Source organism: Dysidea avara, chromosome 12 (assembly GCF_963678975.1).
Source record: "Dysidea avara chromosome 12, odDysAvar1.4, whole genome shotgun sequence".
Taxonomy (NCBI): Eukaryota; Metazoa; Porifera; class Demospongiae; order Dictyoceratida; family Dysideidae; genus Dysidea; species Dysidea avara.
The window spans coordinates 8,312,414-8,336,275 of record NC_089283.1 but is presented as its reverse complement, the minus strand read 5'-3'; the positions used below and the strand labels follow the sequence as shown (position 1 = coordinate 8,336,275).

Below are 23,862 nucleotides of genomic sequence, written 5' to 3'. Positions count from 1 at the left end.
TCACTCAAGGAAATTAGTGTACATACATACATACAAGAACATTAATAGCATGTGTTGTCGACCTGTTTATGTACGTATATATAGGGACAGTGAATGTTGTAGGTTTTTGGTTATGATATATATTGAACAAAAGTTACTCAGGTATACTTGCTGATTATTTTTGGCTGCATATTTTGTAGATGAAATAATTGAGTTTTGGTATGTAGTGTACAACAATATGACATTTTATTCCCATTCATTATTACTATGAAAGCATGTGCAAGCTTGTGCTTACATGTGCTTACATGCACCATCACATATGCATTCACTGCCATACGTATGTCTCATTGTAGCTTTCAGGAGATACATACACATAACACAAATGTCCATAATTAAAGAGGTAGCCTGCTCAGGTTATAATGTTATACATAGCAGAAAAGTTATAGGCAAGTGTTTTGCCAAACTAAAATCTGACAAATCCTTAATCCAATATATACAAGCTGATAGCAAATTTGTCAAACTTTTTCTCGCCAAAATCCTATCACAGCAAATTTGCCTAAGTTTATGCTGCCAAACTTTCCTACTACATATATGGTAGCTTAATTTCCTGGAAAGACTACAGACAGATAATGCTTAGAGGGACTTTTTGAAGTAGTGAAAGAGTTTATAAAGTTGTCTGATGAATAATAATACATATTTATGTTGTTATTCTGTGTGCAGTAGTAAGTATGTGTCAATATAGTCTTCACCTTATAGAATGTCACCTACTACAAGCAAGTTTTGTATTGTAATTTAAATATGAACCACCCAGCACAAGTGGCTCATATAATAAGCTCCTAGTTTTAGTTCACACCTCCCTACAACTAAAAGTGCTACTTTATTACTGCCTGATTTAATTATAACAATGAAGAACAAAGTATACTGCTGTACTATTAGTGGTATGCTGTATGGATAAGGATAATTATGTTGTTATTTGTTCTAAAATTCACAGATGAAAGGCCAAAGGTTTACAATTAAATTATACGTATTTTTAAGCATACGTGTTGGTATAGAAAACACTGAATTGAAGCAGGTTTAATTATTTGCAATTGCATGAAGCTGGTTACATTACACACCTTTGAAAATACTGTACAGTTTAGTGTGTGCATTTAGTAGAAAGTTTGGACCAGCAGCATGTTAGTATCTAAATGGACACACCACAGTTACTAGTTACACTGTATATTAAATCAGTTAGAATCATCATTACTACATTAACACAAAAATGCAAAGAAAGAATCTATTGCTGATTCACTGCTTGTAGATTGCAATTAGTTTATCATATATTCTTTTGGTTTGATAAATGAGTATAGGTAGCAGTGCCATATATAACAACTGTCATGCAGTCAGTCTCTTCAATGGACAGCTGTATGGATACAATGTCCTAAAACACTATTATATAAAACTGCTGTGCAAAGTTTATGTATTAGCTTATGACAGTAAATACATCAGCAGAGTTATCTTGTCACTCCTATAATGATTCTCTCCATTCTTCACTAGTTTCTACACTTTTTGATTCCTAGCTCTGTGTACAATTGACATATTTATGACTGGTTCTTTTTGAACATGTCGTTATAAAACATCAACATTATGATATCACAAAACTGTGCAGAAATACAAAGAAAAGCCTACAACACATCACTATTACACCCCAATGTTCATATTTTCCTACTAACATCCTGTACAATGATGTGTACAGGTCACATTTGTTCATGTCATAATTTATACATGGTAAAGAGTTGAACACTATTGGGTAGTTGATGGTACGTTGCCAATCCCTTCTTCGAAATAAAGTCTTCAGAACATCCTTAACTGTGATGTTTCTGTCTTCTTCTAACATCTGAAGAATGGTCACCACTTGATCATAGTAATCTGGACAGTAATTTTGATGGCTGTCACACTGTGAATGTTAGTAATAAAATAATGAAAAGTGTTGATATAGTAACTTACTTGAATGGCTTGAAGCAACTCTCCTACTTGCTGCAATAGATACATGACAGATATGATCGTAAGATTTGATACATTTCCAGTATCATTGGTTTCAATGATCTTATACAGCATATACTGGTATAGTTTAATTTCTACATATTTGTTACATGTTGTAACAGTATCAAAATATTGATCAAGTTTCCGTGGGAATGTAATTCCATCCTATAGTGTATGTACACCACTAATTAGCTGTTCATACATGCAAATATTATTTATCTCAACACTTTCCTCTTCTATTAGTGAAGTTATCAAATCATTAATACAATAGTATTTGAAGGCATATACATATTTTTGGTTTTGCTACATCTTCAAATATATTTGAATGATAGTAGAATGGTGCCACTTTATTGGTAACATTTCCAAGTATCTGAGCACATTGAGTAAAGCTTGAGTCATGTTGACTTGGATGAGCCATTTGAGGTGATGAGTTTGGAACATGTATAATAAGAACAATTCCAGATTTGTGCAGCACTGCACATAAACAAGAACATGGCAAGAGTCTTCATTTTACACTGCATGCTGTCTGTTTTGGTTGCCTTATCATTCTACCAGTTCTATATGCTTTTATACTCATCTGCTTGTGCATTTTGTTATGCTAATCAGACTTTGTAAAATGCTATTATGCTACAGTGTACATGTTATGAAATCTTCAATTTGTTGGAGATACTGCATCACTCAAGGAAATTAATGTTCAGATGTACAAGAAAATTAATAGTGTGTTTTATGACCTGTTCTGTTTGGGAACTAACTATGTTGTGGATTTAGGTGATGATGATATTCAAGAATTATTCAGGCATACATAACTGACTGCTGATTTGTGGCTGCATATTTTCGAATGTTGTCTTTACATATGAGCATTGGTATGTCTGTACAATATGATAATTCCCCATTCCTTATTTGACTGATGTAGTGTAAAAGTGGACGATGATATGTGTGCAATACAGCAAGACCTTGTGGCTTTGTCTAGCATGGAATGTAAGTATATGATCTGTGTGCAGTAGGTGATGTCTCTTTATACATGTAGCCAGACAAGTGAAATGCTATAGAGTATTGTTATTTATTTTTGTATAAAAGTTTTGTGTGAACATAATGATCTGTAAGGCATATAGCTGGATTTGCTGTTAGTTTGGTAGGTTACAACTGTCTAGTGGAGACATAGAAAATGTGCAGATATATATAACAAGTCATGCAGGGTTCAATTATGCTGCAGACACAATGTTAATCAAATTACCTTTAATAACATTGCTAATAGTTCAGGTAATACTGATGACTTCAAGAATGACTACCTTAAGATTCCATCATTAAAAGTCAGTAAATGGTATAAGGAAATACTGTATGGTGAGGAAAAGGCAAAGCAATTTCCACTCTCATCTCATTCCTGAAGTCAGCAACTGATTTTGTTTCTAAAGCTTTGCTTGAGGCATTAATACTATTGCATGATTTGATGTGCTATATATAAATTGCTACATCTGTCAGTTTCAATGGAGGACAGGTATGGGAACACAAGGTCTAGCTTATACTGTCCTGTGAAAGGTTACATATTGTCGTAGTCAAAGGTTTCTACATAATTACACAGTGCATACACATTAATTAGGAGCAAGAAGAAGCAACACATAGTAGTCATGAAAGGGTCTCTGTGATCTGGTTTTGGATAACATATCTTTTGGGCACATATTAAGTTTTAAATGACATAAGCACAACATGGTTACACTCTGTAACCATGGTTACACTCTGTCTAACAGTTTTCACACTATTGCTTTGTCTTAATCTTGCCAGGTTTGCCTTCTGGAAATGGACTTCTGTAGGCATGTCAAAGCCCATGCATTGCTCTAGGTAAACACTGGGGTGACTTGAAACTAGAGTTGGGAAATATTTCAATATTATCGCCTGAATGCAAAAAATTGATGTGCAATACTGAGTACTGCAGCTATTTTGAAAATACCGCAATACCGTTTGTGCAATATTAGCTATTGCATTTTCTGCATAATTGCTAAGTGAAAAACCATAATGACCAAAGAAGCCTTAATTATTATTATTGTTACTTATTAACACTTTATGGTGACTACAGGACTGATATATACAGACACTAGAGAACTGGACCTGAAGGTCTGACAGCCACTTGTGCTACAATTACATGTCAGTATCTTATTTGGATATTGTAGGCCCAAAATAATGCACTAAATAATCTTGATTGATAACATATTTTGTTTGTCTTACCAGACATGGCAATAATTGCAATTATCACACAGTAACTATGACATAGATACATCCTAAGGCTAGTTTTAATCAAATGGTGGAGAATTGTTTTTCAGAAATAGTTACCTCAAAGTAGGTTGTAAAAAATATTTAAGATGTACAGATGAATAATTATAACTTAGACTTAATCTGTGGTGCGGGTTGATATAACTACCCATATCACAATTTAAATTACATACAACTGAAAGTCTAGCCACAACTATCCCACTTTTAGCCTCTGTTTTATTTGTTTCAAAACGCCATTTCAAATTTTAATATCTGTTGAAATAATTCCAGGAAATCACTAGATACATATACTAATGTACCAGAGCTCATCTCCTAATTAGGTAAAGAAAATATACAGCCACAAAAATCAGCAGTTTGCACGGATAATATTATCAACCATAAATCAACACCACACAGTGTCCATCCAAACACAGGTTGGCTTAATATGTACATTAATTTCCTTGAGTGATGCATATGTATTAACATATGCATCACTCAAGGAAACCTCCTACAATTTAACATCTTCACAAACACACTGTACTGTACCATAACTATGAAAACAAGTTACGAAGGATGATTACATAGTAGATAGAACACAACTTCAAGTATAAAAGCAGAATGGGACAACTGGTAAACTAACAAAGCAACTTAGAAAGCAACACAAAATGAAGAGTCTTGCAACCTTCTTGTTCATATGTAATGCAGCACAAATCTTCCTAACTGGAAGTGCTCTACCTGCTCCAAACTCATCACCTCAAATGGCTCATCCACGACGTGACTCAAGCTTTACTCAATGTGCTCGGATACATGGAAATGCTACCGATAGAGAGGTGCCATTCTACTCTCATTCAGTAAAGTTTGGAGATGCAGTAACACCAAAAGATGTACAAGCTTTCAAGTACTATTGTACTAACAATATGATAAAATTACTAATAGGAGAGGAAAGTATTGAGGTAAATATTAGCACATAATAATATGTAAACAATTAATTAGTGTTGTAAACACTGTAGGAAGGAACTGCATTCTCTAATTTCTCACGGAAACTTGATCAATATTTTGATACTGTTACAACCTGTAACAAATATGTAGAAATTAAACTATACCAGTATATGCTGTATAAGATCATTGAAACCAATGATACTGGAAATGTATCAAATCTTACGATCATATCTGTCATGTATTTATTGCAGCAAGCAGGAGAGTTACTTCAAGCCATTCAAGTAAGTTACTATATCAACACTTTACATTATTTCATTACCAACATTCACAGTATGACAATCATCACAATTACTGTCCAGATTACTATGATCAAGTGGTGAGCATTATTCAGATGCTGGAAGAAGACAGAAACATCACGGTTGGGAATGTTCTGGAGAAATTACTTCGAAGGAGGGAATGGCTACGTACCATCAACTACCCAGAAGTGTTCAACTCTTCAAAATGCATTCATTATACAAATGAATGTGACCCGTACACATCATTGCACAGGATGTTAGTGATGAACTAGGAAGATATGAACATTACAGTGCCATTATTAGGATTAGGATTGTAGGATTTTTTTTTTTGAATGTTTGATATCACTTTGTTGACATTTAGTAAAAGAAACCAATATAATGTGAATTGGGTGGAGGCTAACGTCACTTTATTGTGTTTTTATATTAGAGAGAATGAAGGTAAGAGAGAGGATTAGGAAGCTGATTTTGAAGCTCCATCTCCCCAGCTAAAACTCTCTACAAAGATCAAGATATGTACATACACACATTCAAATATACTCTATTAGTGTAGTCAAATTAAGTGTATCATTAATAGTGTCTACAAACGTAGATACAGTTTCAAATAAAAAATTTATTTTATTAGCCATGATTAAACCACCTAGTACCTCTCAATACGATGCTCATATTGTAGCAAGCCTACTATATAAGTTTCAGCATACACTTCTACTGCAGTACCAAACTTTGTAGCTACCACTACACAGTAACAGCGTCAATCTTGCTTGAAATGGTCAAAAAACAAAACTGACTAACCATTTATACTAGAAGGTTGGTGTAAAGTTAAGTACTGTTATTTATGTCTACAGGTGAGACATCATGAAACTAAAATAACTACGTCTACTGTCTTTAGGGATATGTACTCTTCCTGGTCACCATTAAGTAAACTTAGGTTCTTTCATCTCATAAATGTGGTAGCATACTTATATTTTGTCTTTGTACAATTCTGTAAAACACTGAATAAATCAATGCATATTATACATAATTCTTCAATGTACATATTCTCATTCACTGTGTAAATTGACTATATGCAGTTGCATACCTGAATTTTGGGTTTGTTAGCTCATATAAATGACACATAGTCTAAGATCAGAATTCAATTAAAAATCATCAGTCTTCATCACTGTCATCCTACTATATAGAACACTTATTGTAGCTGTGTGTCCATAATTATGCAGTTTTGTTTGTGAACTACTGACAATGAATACATACATTAATTAAATGTACAATATTTATGATACAATCAGTAACCATTTAAATACAAGCACATCTAAGAATATTTCTCTGTAAAAAGCTAGTAGGTAATAAATCCCAATAATGCTATAGGCCCTCTAATTAACAACCATTAAAACTATGGGTAACAGAATATACACAGTACCATTCATGAACGTACAACTACCAACAACTATGTTTATAGAAGCCATATATACTTGATGTGGTCATCGGTAAAGACATACAAACAGACTTGATTGGTGATATATTTCCCTATTACCCATTTACTGTCTGTTGCGAAGGCTTCCCTATACCAGACATTAGGAGGAAAGAGATATTCAGTAGCCTACAGCCCTACATACATGCTTTGATACCATCTTGTTATTGCAACAATTGAGTGAGGCATAACACTGTCCACTTCTCTGCCTGGTTTTCAGAGGAATGGCGGAACCGGTGACTGACAAAAGAAACTGTTGCAGGATATCTACAGTAGTAGAATTCATAATTTATTTCCTGTAGTTGTGATGCACTACTAAAGGCCAACAGTATTCACAAAAAACAAATGAATATTTTACAAACTATATACACTCTTTATAGACAGCAGCTGTATGTGGAATACACATGTCTTTATACATCTACATAATAAGGTTACTACATCAAAAAAATGGTTCACAAACAAGCATTAAAAAATTGGATTACAATATTGTACCAAAACATGTAAGCTGTTTCCGCACAGTATATTTATTTATTTATTTATTTATTATTATTTTCAATGGTATCAAAAAAGACCAAAGTCTTATATAACCATACATCCAACAAAAATGTCTAGTAATGTCTTAAAAGAAGTTGTGTCCAAAGCATTTACTATATCAGCTGGAAGCTGGGTGTTCCAGTCAATGATTATTCTGTTAGTGAAAAAATTTAATCTACTGTTGGTGTTAGCCCTTTCCTTATCTAACTTCAAACCATTAGATCTTGTGGTGTTACAACTTATGGTAAAAAGATCTTGATGTGGTACTTCAACTAAGCCCCCGATAATATTATAGTTAGTTATCATGTCCGCCTGTAATAAAGGGAAAGTAAGTTTAAAACTTGTAATCTTTCCTCGTAAGTCAACATACTCAAATCTGGAACCATCTTGGTAGCACATCTTTGCACTGCTTCTAATGCTCTAATGTCCTTCAATAGGTAAGGATTCCAGATTATAGATACATAATCTAAGTGCGGTCTAACAAGGCTGATGTACAGTATACGAAATGCTGTTGGGATGAGGTGAAGAAAACGTACGCTTGATAAACAAGTAAAACATCACTATATTATACTTTCACACCAGAAGCCCGCTTTAGTTACACTGGGAGCTCTACATGTAAGTACCTACCACCCCAAAAACACCGTCGCTGTAAAAAAGGCGTGCCCAAGAAACTACAAGTACCTGAAACCCAATGTAAAAAACAAAAAGAAAAAACAGCTTAGCTGAAGTGAAAAGTATAACTGGTAACTTAAAGAGCTGATATCTGAAGCGGCCAAGAATACAATTACTAAAGTTTAATCCATGCAAGAACACCTTGGCTATAAAACAGGTGTATACATGAAAGTAACTGGCAACTGAAATGGCTGATATCTGAAGCGGCCAAGAATGAATGGTCATATACAACTAATTCAAAAATTTAACACTGAACCTTTATAATTCAGCTGTGTTCTATATTCACTCTTGCTGCATCGTAAAGTAATTTCTTTTAACTCTAATTGGCTGGTAATTTGGCCGCCTTTTTAATAGTCAGTATAATAGAGCAAAAAAAGGCGGCCAAATTACCAGCCAATTAGAGTTAAAAGAAATTACTTTACGATGCAGCAAGAGTGAATATAGAACACAGCTGAATTATAAAGGTTCAGTGTTAAATTTTTGAATTAGTTGTATATGACCATTCATTCTTGGCCGCTTCAGATATCAGCCATTTCAGTTGCCAGTTACTTTCATGTATACACCTGTTTTATAGCCAAGGTGTTCTTGCATGGATTAAACTTTAGTAATTGTATTCTTGGCCGCTTCAGATATCAGCTCTTTAAGTTACCAGTTATACTTTTCACTTCAGCTAAGCTGTTTTTTCTTTTTGTTTTTTACATTGGGTTTCAGGTACTTGTAGTTTCTTGGGCGCGCCTTTTTTACAGCGACGGTGTTTTTGGGGTGGATATCACTCATTTTTGTCAGTGATAGACTCTACATTTGGTTTAAAAGGTAATTTTTTTGGAAATGAGCAATTAACATTAATGCAGAATATTATCTTGGAGAGTCAGTAAAATCCATACATAATAATGATTGTTTCATTATCATCATAATCATTTATCATGTTATAACCATTTTTTAAATATTTTGGTCACAACTTCAGGATTAGAGCAGCAGAGAAAGGAATAGAGGACTCAACTATCAAGACTTATATATGGGAGATGGAACAGTGTTGCGATGGACAATGCCGGTACTAACCCCTCAAGGGTGTTGCAGTACAGTATAGATGCAAGACCAGAGCCTCGATCGTCACCGTGGTCACAACTTCAGGATTGGAGCAGCAGAGAAAGGAATGGAGGACTCAATCATCAAGACTCGGGGAGATGAAATAGCATTGCCATGGACAATGCCAGCACTAACCCCTCAAGGATGTCACAGTGCAGTATCGATACAACCACTCCAACCAGTGCATAAGACCAGAGCTCAATCATCACCTTTTGACTGAAATTTTTATACTTGATGAAGCAATTAAAACAAAAAAAGTTGTAGTACTTATACTTTCCTGAGGGAGCATGCCCCCACAGTCTCAGACTCCCTTGCCTGTTCAGCAGAATAATAGGATTGAGCCTTACTACCACTTTCACCTTTATTCTTGGCCCGGATGTACATATCAGCAACATAATACAGTAACTGTAGATAATGCTAGTTAATGCCCCTAGGCAGAGCTATAGGGGTGGGAATTTTTCCCTACTATCATACTATCATAGTAGTTCTTCTCGCAGTTCTTTGCCTGGCCATCATCAACTGCTGTCAAAACATATTAGTCTCGTCCCCCAGACCCTTCCTCAAGCATGCTTATCACACAAAAATAACTTAGTTTAGCAGTGCACAAACGATTATTCATTGACAGCTTATACTATATAATAAAGTACACTTACCGCATTGTTGAACCATGTATACCACCAGATTGACAACTAACACGTGATCTATTTAGGGGAAATCTCGTAGAAAGTCCCTAATTACCTTAAGGTGGCGCTGAAGTAATCAAATGAAGCCTTACAAGGCCAATGGGACATCACGTTTGTGGTCATGCACGAAAAAACACGGAAAACTAATAGAACAAAGCGAAGCGCTTCGAAATATTGAAAGAACCAGCTCTATCAGACTGTCAGGCTACTATTGCTGATACAAGTAACGATATTCACGTACTGACTTCATCACCTTGTCAAAACTCTGGTAACTTCACAGCGAACAACACCAGTTGTCATCGCGTGATTACTGCTTTACGGAGCGCGTCCTGGCCAGTTATACCCAATTCGTGAAATAACTCCATATTTACTTACCATAGACTCTCAAAATTTGGCAGAGGCACTGGTGAAGCGTTTCTTTACAGGGCTATGGAAAGCTTTTTTGCGATTCGCTGTTGATGGGCGTGATATCACTTGTTGAAAAATGCGGGTTTGCATTTTAACCAGTTTCCACGTTGTTATCGTTAAAAAGGATTCCATAGAGTTGTTCTACAAGGTGAGAAACCATAAGAGTCAAGGCGGCTTAGCGATAGGTTGTTTCTGGGGTGAGTTATTTTTAAAATCGGCTCGTAAGTTCAGAGTTTAATAGCCACGAAATTAAAGCGGGTGATTTCACGGAACTTGGCATGCTAAGCTACAACATTAAAGACTATCATAAGAACCCTTTAAATGTAGACTACATGGTTCACAAGCAGAGTTCTCCACCACCCTAAAATAACTAATTAAGCACGTGGGCTAATTTTAATAGTGACAAATGGGCATTGTACGGCTTCACATAATTACTTCAGCGCCACCTTAAGCGGACACTCATGATACGTGGTTTTAAATTTTAAATTGAATGGTTTAAGAATGTAACTGGATGGTGAGGCGTATTTTAATCGGCTCGACTTTACTGAGAAACTCGAGCCCCTCGTGAGAAACTACATCGCTTGAGCAACGCTTGAAGAAGTAAGAGTCAAGAATACTGAGGGACTCTATGACATATGCCGGTCTTGATGCTAGCGAAACGAGGAGTGAAGTTTGTGCAACGTGTCACATCGCCACACACTGATTCACCGTGTTTGTGCGATAGGGTTTTTGGACCTGTCCACCAGATGTTGAAAGGAAATTCATCCCACCACATGTTGAAAGGAAATTCATTCCAACTTGTGAAGTTATTGGTATACTCATTGTTGGGGTCCATGGGGACATCGATGATCATTTATCAGTCAGCTGTAAGTAATGTCACAACAGAAGGAAAGGAACCATTTCCATACCCCTATGGCATACTGATTTTCCAGGTCAGTTTATGTACACCCAACCACAGAAATGTAGAACTTTGGTTGCAGGTGGAAAATAAACACCTTTTTACTCAGTTACAAGAGATTCACCCAGCTGGGATAAAATGTTGAAGTGAATGTCATTAGTACCTACTTGCGGTTCATCAGGTACCAAGTGTCCAGATTATGCAGTTGTCCTCATGTTCAAGTTTACATGTTTAGGCAAGTTCCACAACATCCTATAATTTATTATTATATCAGTGTGGAATAATGCTTATATAATATTTTTCATATTCCAGGCTTTAGGTGTATTGTATTTAACACCTGCTTGTTGGTTTTTGCAGGCCATCTGGTCATACTGGTTTATCCACTAGCAGTTGAATGTGATCATGGTACATATGTAAGTTGAGACCATGCAGGAACAAAGATACAGGTGTCATGAATTTCAGGTCAGTTAACGTTCAGAGGAATTGTATTATTGCAATTGTTCTTGTTGTAGTTATCAATTATCAGTGACCAGTTTGTGATAGCGTACTTTTGTTTGACTAATGACCAAATGTTCTGGTTTACATGCTTACCCAACAGTTATGTTACTCACTTAACCTGCATATGGGATATATATATTTTTTAGTTCATTTTGATTATTCATCCTTTATTGGTACAGCCTGGCATAATGATTTTTTGCACATTCTCTTTTTAATTCAGTGCCTGCTGGATTGTTTCATCAGATATCAAAACAGATGTCTTTGGTGTTGCGACCGATGTTCCAGGTCAGTTTGCACGTGTGTTTAATTTAAGGTTGACTTCAGTGCCTGCTTATTCTTTTACAGGTCTCGGTATTGAGTGTCATGAATTTCAGGTCAGTTGACGTACAGAAGAATTGTATTATTGCAATTGTTTTTGTAGTTATCAATTATCACTGTATACTAGTGATGTGAATTTGCAGGTCAGTCTACTCAGATGTATCAGGCATAGTGTTGATGGGTTCGAACAAGTATCCAGTGTAGACTGTAGTGGCATCAAGGGTGTTAATTTCCAGGTCAGTTTACATGTTGTGATGTTAGTGATTTTTTCCTAGTACCCAGATGTTAAGTGTATTGTATTTAATGCCCACTTGTTATGTTTTTAAATTATGGTATATCAGTGTAGACAGTGCAACAGTAAGCCTTCTGTGTTGTAGTAACTATTTGTTTCATAATATTATGCTGTTGTCCCGGAATGGCACAATTTTTGGGCAACCAGTGTGAAGTCCAGTGGTACAAACATTGTATTATGACCAAGTTGTGATAGCGTACTTTTGTTTGACTAATGTCCTAATGTTCTGGTTTAACATGCTTACCCAACAGTTATGTTATTCATTCACTTAGCCTGGGATATAATTTTTGTTTATTTTGATTATCCATGCTATTATTGACACAGCCCGGCATATTGATTTTTTGTACATTCTCTTTTAATTCAGTACCTACTGGATTGTGTCATCAGATATCGAAACAAGTGTTTTTGGTGTTGCGACCGATGTTCCAGGTCAGTTGCATGAGTGTTTAATTTAAGGTTAACTTCAGTGCCTGCTTATTCTTTTACAGGTCTCAGTATTGTCATGCTGACATACAAGAAATCATCACTATTGTTGGAACTATTTTTAGTCAAGTCTTGATGTGATGTTAATTAACGTTGTTACACATTGTTGTATGTTTACCATATGGCAAGAAATTATCATGGCCATCATGAAATTTGAATATTGTGTAAGTTGTGTGGAACAACCCCAACTCATACATGGTCACTGGTAAACCACGAAACACATTCGAGCCACAACACCACCAACCACATTCGAGCAATCCATTACAAAATTTTGTTGCACCATTTGTGTGTGCATAATACTTAATGAAAGCCACAACACAAGCTACATGGTACACACTACATAGAGGTGGTAACCCCTAAAGGCTTGTTACCTTTTGTATTCACCTTACCGGCCTTTGTGGTTAATCTATTAAAAATTACATGTAAATAGAGAATTGAAGAGTATGCTTAAAGCACCTTCGCTAGTGATTTTGTTCTTCAAACCATAAGACAACTGGCGATTTATAAACGCTCGCATGGGGTGTGGTACTAAATGGAATTTAAAAGATTTCTGCTTAAAACGCCATCCCTAGGGAACTTACGGTTCAGCACGCTGTCACAACTTGTTTATCAGGCATTAGAGTTTGTGTCGATCCACATCGTGTCTTTAAAAGTTATTGTAGGGATTAGAGGTTTGATTGAAGAAAATACGCGTATAGGCAAACCAGGATTGGATAATGTCAGTGCTAGATGGACTATACAAACACGACTATGTTGACTGGTATAACGTGACAGTAGTTGTAACATAAGGTAGAGAAATAAAGTGAAATACGCCTATTTTTTATTTTGCGATGGTTACTTTTTTATTTTAGCGAGGTCGCAAGAAAACTATGATGATGATAACGACTCCTAAAGATTTTTTTATCACGTAACGCAATACAAATCTATTGAGAGATGTTGCGTAATTTAGGACTAATATTGCGAAACCAGCCCTACACGTAAATAACTCACAGTAGTGGCCGCGCGTCTTTTAATTGGGCGTGCGCTTTGTAGTTTCTTGGCCGCGCGACTCACTACCGTGAGTCTTGATCTCTTTGGCACTTATCAGCTTTCATGGTTACATGTATTAAGCTTGGACAACATTCATGTAATTTCATGAGATCCTTAGCTCCTGTAGCTTTTATAGAAGTAAAAATCTCTCAGAAGCAAATTTGCCAAGAAAATTTTTTGCTACATCAGTATGTAAACACAGGGAATATCACTGAAAGGTAAATTTTGTACACAACAATAATATCCCATAGTTTGATTGTCTCCAACGATGAACATTATCACTTATTGATAAGTATAGACATATAGCCACCACATTAATAAGACCATGCACCCTGTTACAGCAACTATGTCTTGAGTAGGTTATTTTATGGCCTCATTTATAAGGCCATCTCACTCGGTTGAGGTAATGTTTGCTGGGTCTCAGAGGTTGCACAATTCTCCTGCGCAATACACCCCCTCCCTACACATACTGCATTGCACAATTCTCCTGCGCAATACACCCCCTCCCTACACATACTGCAGCTGTACACAACACAACACATCACATTAACAAAACAACAAGAGCATAATCTTACATATGCACCATTTGGGTGGCTACTGTATGTCCATACTGAGATCAAGAACACTTCAACATCACATGTTACAACCATCATTCAAAACTAACTGTGATGCTAGAGACAAATGTTATTATATTGATATTATGCATTTATTGTTTCTTTGTTTAATGACTTAATGGCAGTCCTCAGTTCAACAGAAATTCAGAAGAAATGCAGCTACTTTGACAAAAGACCATATGGACATAACACATTTCCTTGGCTGTGAAAAAGCCACAAAATAACAAATTAATGTTGGCCATGTAAACAGAAGAAAGCCCTATCCAAGGTGTAGACTTACTGCAAATCTATGAAACTTATGGTGTTAGCTGTCACAAAGTGTAAAATGATTTTGAAGCAGGTTTAGGCTGTTTAATTGTTATCTTCTATAGCTATAGTACAGCACATGACTCTTCGATTCAATGTTTTTATGCCAGTTGAAATCCATTAGAAAACAGTGGCCTAACCTCATGGATTTTATCTTGACCTTCGTGACCTTAGACAGTTGTCTATTAGAATTTTCCTGCATTGCTAGCACATAACAACTAACACAACGCATTGCTTTGGAATTGGGTTTCTGGTCAGAATTTCCTAAGCATTTTACATGTAACAACAATGAACAGACAGAGTATGCATGCATGCTTGACATCTACCAGTATATATAACCACCCCAAAAACACCTTTGCTGTAAAAAAAGGCGCGTCCATGAAACTACAAGTACTTGTAAAACAGCTCAGTAATTGTAGAGAAAGACCTCATGAGAGTAAAAACAACTGGCAACTCAAAGAGCTGATATCTGGAGCGGCCAAGAATAAATCTTATCATACAACTAACTGGCATGCATTGGCTGTAAAATAGGTGCACCCATCAAAGTGAAAGTAACTGGCAACTGAAACAGCTGATATCTGAAGCAGCCAAGAATGAATATTGACATACAATCAATTGCAATTAACAAAAATTTAACATTGAACCGTTATCATTCAGCTGTGTTCTATATTCACTGTATATAGCTGCATCCTAAATTAATTTCTTTTAGCTCTAATTGGCTGGTAATTTGGCCACCTTTTTTGCTCTGTACACTATTATAACATTTTGAGATTTTAGAAGCTCTGGAATCATATGGAAACAATTTTGCGACATCAGTGAATGTTCTATTAGAGTATGTAAATACAATCTTCATGGATTTCGTTGATATACATAACACATTCAGAATGTTTGTGTGTATAGACACTTTGTAAAGTGCTATATACATCATATGGACCAATGAATTTGCTTTAATAATGAATAACATTTAAGAAACCAAATATGTCATACCTGTCTCATTGAGTAGTATGAATATACTTAACAGTTGTAAGGATTTCATTACCTGAATAAGTAAGTAGCTGACCACTAAAGAAGGCAATACAGAGCAACTGACTTTAAGTACAATTGTTTCTGATATACAATAACAATTATTTTGAAGTTCTCTAATAAAGCAGTCGGCCAGGTTTGGATTTAATTTGTTTACAGTAAACAGTGATCACTTGAAGAAAAATTGAAGGGTTTGCCTTGAAGACAATTATTATGTGCACTGTATGAGCTAATGAATTCCCTTCAATAATGAATCATGTTAAAGAAAATTAATGCGACATAGAAAAGGCTTATTGTTGCATATTGCCATATGAATATAATTTGCACTTGTAGGGATTTCATTGGTTAGATAGGCAACTTATCAACAACTAAAGATTTTGTATACATCAATCATCTCTCACAATGGCTATCTCTGTTATATGACAGAAAGATTTTCAAACACTCTAATAAAGCAGTCTGTCATTTTTTTGTATTGCAATTCTTCCATATGAATTGGATTTTAGGCTACTTGTAGTTAGCAATTACAATAAATCCATTGCTTTAAACTGTAAATACTATAGCTAACTAAGCAAAGATGGTAACTATAAGCTGTAGCTTTGATTGTTCTATTAGAGTAGTTACTTGACTGCTCTATTAGAGTATCTCGATCGTTTTTAATGTAGTGGGGGATGAAAAGTGAAGTATTGCTGAGGGTTTCATAGCTATGAATGGTGTTAGTTAAGTGCAACTGCATGCATACTACTGAAAATATAGTTGTTTACTATGATAAAATGTCAGTACAACAATGTTTATGTATTTAGACTGTCACTAAGCTAAATTTAAAAGGGGGTTTCTGTCGAAACCCCAGAAACCCATCTGGATCCGCCACTGTACCTCTAGCAATTTCAGGAAAATAATTCACTTATATACAAACCTTCTACTTGGTTTGAGATAAATTCAGACATGCCAACTCTCACGCATTAGGCGTGAGTCTCACTCTTTGGCTATAGTAATCTCACGCTCTCACGCCTAACCCTCTGTTTCTCACTCTATCAGCTTAGTTCTCACGCATTTGTCACGCTTCATCTGCTTCATCATTAGCTCTGTGCTTAAAATTGGACAGCCCTATGCTTATTTTTATAGTTTGAGCATGCAGCGACCTTTTTTTTTTTTTTTTTTTGGTCTTCACTACCAAAAATCCTGGAGGTGCACTGAAGTCTGGTTCACATGGCTGGTAGTATTTGAGGTCTCACTCCTAAAATTGTTCAGAGGTTGGCATCTCTGATAAATTTCATTTAATTAAAAGCAGATCTTGCATATAAACTGTATACTAACATGTGACAATTCCTAAACAAACATACGACCATGCACCCTATACCTATTCAAAAGTCTTGATCGGCTTATTTCAATCGACTGCTGTTTGTTCTTCCATTCTAACTACTATCTTCGTCTGATATATTCTAAATGAAATTGTAAATTTATTATTTCCCTCTAAATTATTTACTTGTCTTTGCAGTGGCGGATCCAGATGGGTTTCTGGGGTTTCGACAGAAACCCCCTTTTAATTTAGCTTAGTGGCAGTCTAAATTCATAAACATTGTTGCACTGACAATTTGTCATAGCAAACAACTATATACCACTGTATTTCAGTAGCATGCATGCAGTTGCACTTAATTAACACCATTTATAGCTATTAAACTCTCAGCAACACTTCACTTTTCATCTCCTACTGCATTAAAAACGATCGAGATACTCTAATGGAGCAGTCAAGTAACTACTCTAGTAGAGCAATCAAAGCTACAGCTTGTAGTCACCATATTTGCCCTATAGTTAGCTATATATTTAGTAATTATTTACAGTTTAAAGCATTGGATTTATTGCAATTGGTAACTAAAAATAGCCTAAAATCCTATCTCAGAGCTTCTAAAATCTCAAAATTTTCTGGAGAAATGTCATCAGATGTCTTATTCAGCTACACCAACTTTCAGAAATCCCTTTTAAAATCCTAGATCCGCCACTGCTTTGTGATGTAGTGGTCCTCAGTGTAACAGAGAAACATACCATACCAAACGAGTAGCTATCTCTGAAGAAAAACAGCTAGCCTATATATCAAAGAGATATAATGTGCATGTGACATTATTGAAAGATTGTATACTGTAGTTAAGGGACATGAATGGCAGTACACTGATGAGAACCTATTATATGGTAGTTAATTATTATTATAATAAAGGTTCTCATCAGTATACTGCCATTCATGTACACAGTATACAATCTTTCAATAATGTATAGAGATGCATATGTACACCATAAGGTTCACATTATTATAACTCCTGTTTACCAGCTAGTTAGGTTACTTACTTATGATAACTAACTCACAAATTACATTAACTACAATTAGAAGTGTGCGGGAAGCAAATTCAACAGTTAGTGTAAGTTTAAGTTCTTTGAACACTTTGAACATGGACTAAAAGAAATGAGAAGGAGTAAGTGTTGCTGGAAGTTAACACCATGTTACAAGGTACAAAACTCATGTAGTAGTTATGCATATATTATAAAGTATGGTTGAATCTCCCACATATATTTTATTTCTTTCCACAACACAACTTAATATTTCTATCTTGAGAAACCATTCTGAATAAATGATGACATTTTAAAGGTACAAAACATGTTATACATCTCAAGCAAACTTAACAAACAAAACTGACATCAGAAATTAGATGGGAGTAGAATTTAAACTGCTTTGCTTTTCTCATACCAAACATGCAGTATTTCCTTGTCAGTTATATGGTTTCTTATGACATTATATCTGGTATGCAGGATAGAGCTGTGGAAATAATGAAACCATTACCGAGGTGGCTTTAGGGGGTTTCTGAGGTTTCCAGAAACCAGTCACATGCAGATCAAGATACTCTAACAGAACAGTCAATCACTCTAATAAAGAAGTCACAGTATTCAGAGCAGCAGTTTAGCAAGCTATGTAGCTATAAATATGCACTTTATCAGTGGTACATATAGTTAGTGGAGAGCAGTTATTCTCCATGGACAATTACCTTTTTTTGTCTTCATCAAAAATTTTGATGACTGCAGAGAAACCAGTCAACAAAAATTCTATGCATTAACAATAATATTGTACATAAAAGGTAATTAGAATTTGATAATTCCCACATGCTGTGTCTATGTACACAGCAGAATTGAACTTGTTTTAAATTGGTGCAAGCTATGGATATACAGAATCTTTATACTTTTCTACCAAAGTATCAAATTAGAGAGGTATCCTAGTTGAGCAGTGCCTTAAACATACTGACTATTTCAAATTACTTTACTTGCTTCCTATGAACAAGTATGTGGATCTTATTAGGAGCTAGTTTTCTAAAGCATGAATAATTTTATCAACTAGAAAACCACCAAGATCCTTTCTCTATGTTTTCAACTTTATGTAACAACTTTAAACAGGCTGTTTAGGACCAGGTGTCCTACAGACCTTCAGCACTTGTGCTGTAAAGCCTTAATAAATAAAATAAAAATAAATACGATACATGCATGGATTGAAAACAGTCACATGTTTGGTAACAGTCTGTATTCTGTTGATATTTATACCAGTGTCAGGGGCAGTTTTAGAGGGGGTTTCAGGGGTTTCCAGAAACCCCTCTGAAATAGCGTGTGCCCCTATGATTCATCTGGGTGATAAAAGTTATACATACTGTATTATATTACGGCTTTGTCTATTGGCAATCACCTTCACAGCATTCAAAACCATGTAGTGATCTTTTTTTTGGTCTTCAACTTGCAGCCTAGTCAATTCCAGAGAACCTGAAACCCCCTCTGAAAATTTCTAGATCCGCCCCTGAGTGTAATAGTTGCATTCAACAAGACGGAATTAACAGCATTGTGATTATCCATACAGCATTCCATGTGGTACTGAACTACAACATATACACTACAACTCTGTAATACATAGTAATTTATGTTTGAAGTAAACTGCATGTATATATGTGACTGGATTACGACAATAGGACATGTGGGCACAAACTACACCCCACCACATAACAGGTCATATCTCAATGCTGGAATAGAATATTTTTACATTCTGTAACTTTATGTTTTATATAACCAATTAATTGGTCAATAAGGACTGAAAATTACATGGCAATATCACAATGCTGCAAAAAGTTACAAGTCATGAAAGCTTGAAAAAAGTAGGCAAATTCACATGCTCCCAGTCACATATTGACATGATTGTCCAAATAATTAGCTAAAGTAAAGAGAGGGCTGTTGAATGGAGAGGAAGGCTGAAGGAAATTCATTTCCCCAGGAATTTTTGAAAATAGCTGTGATGAGAGGGTAGATGAAAATCTGGAATCAAATTTCTAAGAATTGAAGTGGAAAACATACATCATAGTAGTTACAGGGTTTGAAAGTAATATTTTAGAATAAACTATTATACAATTTTAATTAGTAGTATACAGTAAAAAAAGGTAACTATGACATAGATGCATCCTAAGGCTAGTTTTAATCAAATGGTGGAGAATTGTTTTTCAGAAATAGTTACCTCAAAATAGGTTGTAAAAAATATTCAAGATGTACAGATGCATAATTATAACTTAGACTTAATCTGTGGTGCAGGTTGATATAACTACCCATATCACAATTTAAATTACATACAACTGAAAGTCTAGCCACAACTATCCCTCTTTTAGCCTCTGTTTTATTTGTTTCAAAAAGTCATTTCAAATTTTAATATCTGTTGAAATAATTCCAGGGAATCACTAGATACACATACTAATGTACCAGAGCTCATCTCCCAGTCATGTAAAGAAAACATGCAGCCACAAATTAGCAGTATATGCCTGGATAATATCATCAACCACAAATCAACAGTCCATACAAAGACAGACTGGCTAGCCTACCATTTTTACTACGTACATTAATTTCCCCGAGTGATGTCTATTTGGTATCTCCTACAATTTAACAACCTTCACAAACACACTGTACCGTAACTATGAAAGCATTTTACGAAGGATGATTACATAGCAGATAGAACACAAATTCAAGTATAAAAGCAGAATGGGATAACTGGTAAACTAACAAAGCAACTTAGAAAGCAACACAAAATGAAGAGCCTTGCAACCTTCTTGTTCATGTGTAATGCAGCACAAATCTTCCTAAATGGAAGTGCTTTACCTGTTTCAAACTCATCACCTCAAGTGGTTCATCCAAGACGTGACTCAAGCTTTACTCAATGTGCTCGGATACGTGGAAATGCTACCGATAGACAAGTGCCATTCTACTCTCATTCAGTTAAGTTTGGAGATGCAGTAACACCAAAAGATGTACAAGCCTTCAAGTACTATTGTACTAACAATATGATAAAATTACTAATAGAAGAGGAAAATATTGAGGTAAATATTAGCACATAATAATATGTAAACAATTAATTAGTGTTGTAAACACTGTAGGAAGGAACTGCATTCTCTAATTTCTCACGGAAACTTGATCAATATTTTGATACTGTTACAACATGTAACAAATATGTAGAAATTAAACTATACCAGTATATGCTGTATAAGATCATTGAAACCAATGATACTGGAAATGTATCAAATCTTACGATCATATCTGTCATGTATCTATTGCAGCAAGCAGGAGAGTTACTTCAAGCCATTCAAGTAAGTTGCTATATCAGCACTTTTCATTATTTTACTACTAACATTCACAGTATGACAATCATCACAATTACTGTCCAGATTACTATGATCAAGTGGTGACCATTCTTCAGATGCTGGAAGAAGACAGGAACATCACAGTAGAAGATGTTCTGGAGAAATTACTTCGAAGGAGGGAATGGCTACGTACCATCAACTACCCAGAAATATTCAACTCTTCAACATGCATTCATTATACAAATGAATGTGACCCGTACACATCATTGTACAGGATGTTAGTGATGAATAGGAAGATATGAACATTACTGTAACAATGTGATTATTAGGATTGTAGGGTTTTTGCTTTTTTGAGATTTTTGATATCACTTTGTTGACATTTAGTATAAAAGGAATCAGTACATATGATATGAATTGGGTGGAGGCTAACATCATTTTATTGTAATCTTTTATTAAAGAGAATGAAGGCAAGAGAGAGGATTACTTAGCTGATCATGAAGCTCCATCTCCCCAGCTAAAACTCTCTACAAAGATCAAGATACATACACGTTCAAATGCACTCTAATAGAATAGTCAAATTAAGTGTATCATAAATATATAGTGTCTACAAATGTAGATACAGTTTCAAATAAAAAAAACTGTTTTTATTAGCCATGATTAAACCACCTAGTGCCTCTCAATATGATGCTTGCACTGTAGCAGCATACACTTCTACTGCTGTACCAAACTTTGTAACACTATAACAGCTTCAACCTGTGTTTACTTGAAAAGTTTAACTGCAAGCAAATAACAAAATTGACTAACTATACTTTATACTAGAGGGTTGGTGTTACAGTTAAATTACTGTTATTTATGCCTACAGGTTAATAGTAGTGAAAGTTGAAACATCATGAAAATTAAAATAACTATGTATACTGTCCTTAGGGGTATGTACTCTTCCTGGTCAGCTCCCTCACACCATTAAGTAAATTTCCTTCATCCATAAATGTGGTAGCATATTTATATTTAGTCTTTATACATATTCTGTAAAACACTGAATAAATCAATGCATATTACACATATTCTCTACAGTGCACTTTTCATTTGGTGTGTAAATTGACTATAAAATATATAGTTGCATACTTGAATTGGAATTGTTAGTTCGTGTAAATGACACATACAGTAGCAGTTAATAATCAGAATTCAATGTTGAACTTTAAAAATGATTACCGTCATTTTACTATACAGAAACACATGCTGTTAGCTGTGTATCTATAATTATGCAGTTTTGTGTGTGAATTACAATGAATACATTAATTAAATAACTTTACTATACAATCAGGTATTTGGTAATGATTTGAATACAAGCACATCTAAGAATATTTCTCTGTAAAACACTATACAATACAGTAGGTAATAACCCAATAATGTTATAAGCCCTCTAATTTGCAACCATTAAAACTATGAGCAACAGAATATACGTAGCTAGTAGTACAACATGTGGTAATTTTGGGGATATTTGTGAGGCTTTCAAGGCTAATAAACAGGTATTTGTTGTGAAAGTGCCAATAATTGAAGCATTAATGGTAATGGAGTGCTGATAATAAGGTACATGTGCCGATAATTGAGAATCGAGTGTCAGTACTTAAACGCCTGTAACTACCTGTCACATTAACGCATGCCCTTGTAATTAGAGTACTTTGTAGAGGCGCTTCAGACACGTCTAATGACACAAAGTTTTAAGCATTGTGATGTTCTTGCATGAAGCTACACTGTTTGGTAAGCTTATGCGCTGATACCTGATACTTTATGCTAAACGTCAAATTTCTGAATAATGTAGGAAATCTCACTGCATGTCATGTGTCCTTGAATAAGGTAATCTTTCGAAATCTAAATGCATGCCATGTGTCCTTGAATAAGGAAATCTGATGTAAATGTCAAATTTCTGAATAGTGTAGGAAATCTCACTGCATGCCATGTGCCTCTGTGATAGCTAAATGAGTACAATTGATGTGGTCATCGGTAAAGATATACAAACAGATTTGATTATGTAATATATTTCTCTATTAGTAATTACTGTCTGCTGCAAAGGCTTTCTTAATCAGACATTAGCATTCAGTGACATGGGAAGAAAGAGATATTCAGTAGCCTACATACATGTTTTGATACCATCTTGTCATTGTGTATCAGTAACATTTGAGTGAGGTATAACCCTTCGTTTCCCAAGTATTGCACAATAATTTTACACTACTTCACATATTGCTTTATATCTCTTACATGCATTTAGCTATCATCATGAAATTTTCAGCACTACTTGTCTACATTCTAGTGATGACTTGAGAACATGGGTGTGATCATCAAATAATCTAATTACGATTGGGGTACATTTAAACATGAAAAAAATGTACATTAATTTTTAGTTTATACACTGACTGCTCTATTAGGAATCTTGAGCATT

At 35.1% G+C, this 23,862-nt stretch overlaps 1 protein-coding gene and 1 long non-coding RNA gene across 12 annotated transcripts; one reads left to right on the top strand and one right to left on the bottom strand.

The window, feature by feature from the left end:
• Positions 1-1,288: 1,288 nt before the first annotated feature.
• Positions 1,289-9,930, bottom strand: LOC136240928 (uncharacterized). The gene is made up of 3 exons (XR_010694031.1): positions 9,888-9,930; positions 6,556-7,209; positions 1,289-1,540 (listed from the first exon to the last, which is right to left on the bottom strand). It is a non-coding gene; the product is annotated as an uncharacterized lncRNA (long non-coding RNA).
• Positions 9,931-9,943: 13 nt separating this feature from the next.
• LOC136240927 (uncharacterized) lies at positions 9,944-13,006 on the top strand. Of its 11 annotated transcripts, none has more exons than XM_066032008.1 (9): positions 9,983-10,925; positions 10,980-11,257; positions 11,306-11,458; positions 11,581-11,685; positions 11,942-12,006; positions 12,067-12,095; positions 12,183-12,275; positions 12,696-12,760; positions 12,820-12,972. In XM_066032008.1, the coding sequence occupies exons 4-9, from the start codon at positions 11,675-11,677 to the stop codon at positions 12,893-12,895; spliced, it is 339 nt and encodes a 112-aa protein (XP_065888080.1). In that variant the 5' UTR covers positions 9,983-10,925; positions 10,980-11,257; positions 11,306-11,458; positions 11,581-11,674; the 3' UTR covers positions 12,896-12,972. The 11 variants fall into 11 exon arrangements, 8 of the variants coding, with proteins under 8 accessions (XP_065888085.1, XP_065888079.1, XP_065888083.1 ...); XM_066032006.1 differs by having other exon boundaries at positions 9,983-10,995; positions 11,050-11,257; XR_010694028.1 differs by adding an exon at positions 9,944-9,978 and having other exon boundaries at positions 10,778-11,257; positions 12,067-12,275; positions 12,820-13,006.
• Positions 13,007-23,862: the final 10,856 nt, after the last annotated feature.

Coding starts and splice junctions, on each gene's coding strand:
- LOC136240927 (XM_066032007.1), top strand. Junction 12,096..12,182: donor TTGAGTGTCATGAATTTCAG/GTCAGTTGACGT, acceptor GTGAATTTGCAG/GTCAGTCTACTCAGATGTAT. Junction 12,276..12,695: donor TCAAGGGTGTTAATTTCCAG/GTCAGTTTACAT, acceptor CTTTTAATTCAG/TACCTACTGGATTGTGTCAT.